This window comes from Sinocyclocheilus grahami, unplaced genomic scaffold (genome assembly GCF_001515645.1).
Source record: "Sinocyclocheilus grahami isolate Dianchi unplaced genomic scaffold, SAMN03320097.WGS_v1.1 scaffold533.1, whole genome shotgun sequence".
NCBI lineage: Eukaryota > Metazoa > Chordata > Actinopteri > Cypriniformes > Cyprinidae > Sinocyclocheilus > Sinocyclocheilus grahami.
Window position 1 is genome coordinate 362,622 of NW_015505712.1, and position 4,266 is coordinate 366,887.

Below are 4,266 nucleotides of genomic sequence, written 5' to 3' on the forward strand. Positions count from 1 at the left end.
TCTCTCTCTCTCTCTCTCTCTCTCGCTCTCTCTCTCTCGCTCTCTCGCTCTCTCTCTCTCATTCAGATCACCAGCTCAGCTCCAACAATGAACTGTTCCATTTATACACTTATTTTCACATAGGTATGATGAGAAGCGTTATACATGGACGTGTGTGCAGTTGCCGTACTGTATTAAAGCTTTAATCCGGATAAAAACCGTATAATAAAAGCTAACAGAAGCAGTAGCATTTACAAATAACAGCATATCTAAAAGTATGAGACAACAACAAACAAAAAACATACAATTAAGAGCCGTGCTTGCACAGGTTCTGCGCGATCTTCTTCACTAATACTCTCTGGGTCTCAATCGGGCTCGAAGCAATATAGACAACGTCATTGTTTACAATACAACCGGAGCACATACCGCTGAGGCAAGGGGCGGGACATTTAGACGTGCACTAGAGGCGGTTTAGCCAATCACAACACACTGGGCTAGCTAACCAATCTGAGCTCATTGTGTATTTTTCACTAATATCCTCTGCGTCTCAATCGGGCTCAAATTGATAAGCAATATAGACAACGTCATTGTTTACAATACAACCGGAGCACATACCGCTGAGGCAAGGGGCGGGACATTTAGACGTGCACTAGAGGCGGTTTAGCCAATCACAACACACTGGGCTAGCTAACCAATCTGAGCTCATTGTGTATTTCTGAGGGAGGGGCTTCATAAAAGCAGGAAATGATCAGCGCGTTTATAGAAGGGACAGAGCGGTGTGGAATAAAGGTAAATTATGTGAAAAATAATGTTGTTGTTTTTTTAAATGAAGTATTAACACATTAGACTGCACCCCATAAACACAATCAAGCCTAGAGAAAAAAACAGTCAACCACCCCTTTAAATCTCTACTTTTATGTTGTTGGATTGTAACTGTGAAGCGTTTTAGCTTGGCTGTCATGAGAAGTAAATGCAACTTATATCTGATTAAGTTCAGATATTTATGCTGTGATTTGTTTCTTTTTTTAGGAGACAAAAATCAGAACATGCAATTTTAAATTGAAGACGCCAGACAAATCAACTTTCACAGTACGTTTGGACAAAGACTTTCGAAGGAAATTCATGAACGTTGAGAGGTGAGAAATCAGTGCTTTTTCTGCTCATGTTATCATTTTAATTAAGAGGTTCATTACCTACACTACCATTCAAAAGTGTGAGGTTGGTAAGATGTTTTAGCATTTTGGAAAGAAGTCTCTTATGCAACCCTATACCAAGGCTGCATTTATTTGTTCAAAATACAGTGAAAACAGTAGTACACTCTTAAAAGTAAAGGTGCTTCACAATGCCATAGAAGAACCTTTTTTGTCTAAATGGTTCCATAAAGAAACTTTAACAACTGAAGAAGGCTATTCAGGTTATAAAAAGGTAAGAAAGAGATGGTTCTTTTAAGAACCTTTGACTGAATGGTTCTTTGTGGAACCAAAAACGGTTCTTCTATGGCATAGCTGTGAAGAACCTTTATTTTAAAGAGTGTATTGTAAAATATTATTACCATTTCAAATAACAGGTTTTTTAAAAAATATATATTTAAAAATGTAATTTATTCCTGTGATGGCAAAGCTAAATTATCAGCAGCCATTACTCCAATCTTCAATGTGACATGATCCTTCATAAATCATTAAAATACGTTGATTTGGTGCTCAAGTAACAGTTTTTACTATTGTCACATTTCAAAAGTACAGCATATTATTTGTAATATAATTTTTTTGTAACAACAAAACAATTTTCCTGTCCCTGTGGATTAATTGAATGCATCTTTGCAAAATAAAAAAAACTCTTACTGACCCCAAACTTTTGAACAGTAGTGTACAGTATTCTTACCAAAATTAGATTAACTTGATTTAAAGAATAATTAAGACATAGAATTAGAATAAAGAATAAAAAATGCCTTCTTCTGGACTTGAGAGTGATACAGATTAGATGAAACATTGATTTCTTTGCATTGTACTATATTTTCTAACACAGCATTGAGGTTGCTCCATGTCGAGACCCTGGATATTACGTTCAAAAATCCTTGAAGTCAAAGTTCATGGCAGAAGGTAACAGTGATGCTGGACTGAGCAAATACATGAGCAAAGGATTGACTCTGCCCATTAACACATTTGCTGGAATAATCGACTAAACGAACAAGGATCGGGATGGAGGCTGCTAGCTGTCAACATAAAGGCTAGTTCTGGACTCTTGCAGTATGTGTATTGTGTTTTAAACAATGCAATCTGCAGTAATGTCGCCATGTGATCAAATGATCAGCTAAGACACTTTACCAAGCAGGTTTTACTGCAATATATATACTTTTATCTGTGAATCACAAGTTGATCGGTCCAGGAAGTATTTTAATGTGTAACACAGCTAACTCACTAACACTAATGCAGGCATGGTATTGAGTTTCCCAAAGACGTAGGATTTACTTGAACTTGTTTTCTGCTTTAACAATCAACCTGTTCCTTAATATGTACACATTAAGTGTATGTGAAGAAGAGAATTCTCCACGCACTGCCAGGCTTTCATCTGGATTTTCCAGCAGAAAAACAGAGTAACTGTTTATTACAGTATAATGCAGGTGCAGTGGTTAGTATGTCTGTATAACATAAAATATATGCCATATGACCAAGTGTTTCAGAGAAACTGACATTACCTTAATGATTTGCACTTCTTTGATACATTCTTTGTTTTATGCTTTTATTTTTATCCCACTATACATGTTTACAAATTTAGGACCTTCCATAAGAAGGTTTTATAGCATCAAAAACATGTTTAAAATTAAAAAGCATAAAGGATATGTATTTTAATTACTGTCTATGAACAGCACTATTGTTACACAAAAGGTTCAAGCTTTGAAAGGTTGTGTTGTGCATTAAGCTGGTCAAGAGTCAAAGTCTGTCTTTAACACAATAATTATTGGTGCCAATATTTTAATCTTCCTTACATCGATCTCTGTACATTCTGAATTATATTTTGGGGTTCCTTTCCAGCGGTTCTGATCTGATGCCAATAATCCCAGTCTTCCGGTTATGCCAGGCATTTATTTTAAAGAACAAACATGATCACAATAATATGATTATCCAACCTAATTCAGTTCTATTTCTTTTAGATTTATGGCATTAATTTATGCCAAAAGTTTGCACAATTGTTGATTTGACCTCTTGTTTTGTAAATATTGTGATTTGATTTTGTAAATAAATATGCTAAATAAATGTAGCATTTTCAAATTATTGCAACAAACTTGAGTCCAGATTTATTAACACAGTTACGATGTTTAAAACTTTTAATATTTATTAAAAAAATGTATTTTTTTTCTTTTTGAAGAAGAAGAAGCATTAGGACATGAACTTGAAGGTACTCTGACGGCACAAAAATGTTGTTGTTGTTGTTGTTGATGATGATGACCACAAGATGTCGTCAAGGAGTCAGGAATAGCAGTGTAATATCTGCCGCTGCGTAATGATGTCTAGTTATCCACAGCCGTCGCTATTTTCCTCAGCAACGAGAACCGCTGGATCCGCAGCATTTTTGTTTAGAGAGCTCTCTTGCTTTGCCTGTCTCAACTAAGTCAGGATATTCGTATAAGATTAGGTTTCAGTGGAGTGTGATGGATGAAAAGCGCAGAGCATCCTGTCAGTATGGGTCCCTGGAATGCACGAAATGGAAAACAGATGTGGACCAAACAGGTATCACTACACCTCTCTGTATCAAAACCTATCAAAACGTATTGGTGAAAGGTATAGTAGACTATCACACACTTGCATTCTCTTCTCCATTGGGGTTTGTGCAGATTGAATGTCACAGGTGGAACTTCTGCTGTTGTAAAGAATGAGTTCAGGCTGAAAAGTGTTATGCTGAGATCCGAAAACAGCCGAGTCTCATAATTTAGCCATTAATAACTTAAATGCTCTGCATGGAGATATATTTTGTGTAGACTGCATGCTGTGGTGACTTTGAAATGGAAAGGAGATTCAGGATAGAAGAACATGCCTTTTCCAGAGCTTTTGTGGAGTTTACAGTGTCATACTGACTTTATTGCATTTGCTAAAATGCTCTCGCAGAACAGCACCTTCTGCTGCTTTCAGAAGCTCAGTTACTGAACCTTAATAACAAAGTTTTGCAAAATAAACTTATGGAGATCATCCGGGTAAAGCAACTGTGGTCCATTCAAATCAATTCCAGGGCTTCATTATCGAGGGGTGAGAACCAGAAGGGCGTAAGTGACATTTTGGGTGAAATAGAGAG

General features: G+C 36.5%; 2 protein-coding genes across 4 annotated transcripts in view; both read left to right on the forward strand.

Moving 5' to 3' along the window:
- The window catches only part of LOC107555377 (phosphoinositide 3-kinase regulatory subunit 6), a 27,229-nt gene extending 24,033 nt beyond the window's left edge, over window positions 1-3,196 (forward strand). For both annotated transcript variants that reach the window (XM_016238143.1, XM_016238142.1), the window contains 2 exons: window positions 1,009-1,115; window positions 2,005-3,196. In XM_016238143.1, coding sequence (XP_016093629.1) covers window positions 1,009-1,115; window positions 2,005-2,161 — 264 coding nt within the window. In that variant the 3' untranslated portion in view covers window positions 2,162-3,196. The remainder of the gene's footprint in view (window positions 1-1,008; window positions 1,116-2,004) is intronic.
- Window positions 3,197-3,522: 326 nt separating this feature from the next.
- Window positions 3,523-4,266, forward strand: part of pik3r6a (phosphoinositide-3-kinase, regulatory subunit 6a) — a 26,710-nt gene continuing 25,966 nt past the window's right edge. For both annotated transcript variants that reach the window (XR_001605158.1, XM_016238144.1), the window contains exon 1: window positions 3,523-3,707. Coding sequence is in view for 1 of the 2 variants with exons in the window: in XM_016238144.1 (XP_016093630.1) it covers window positions 3,629-3,707 (79 nt within the window). In the remaining variant the exon portion in view is untranslated. The remainder of the gene's footprint in view (window positions 3,708-4,266) is intronic.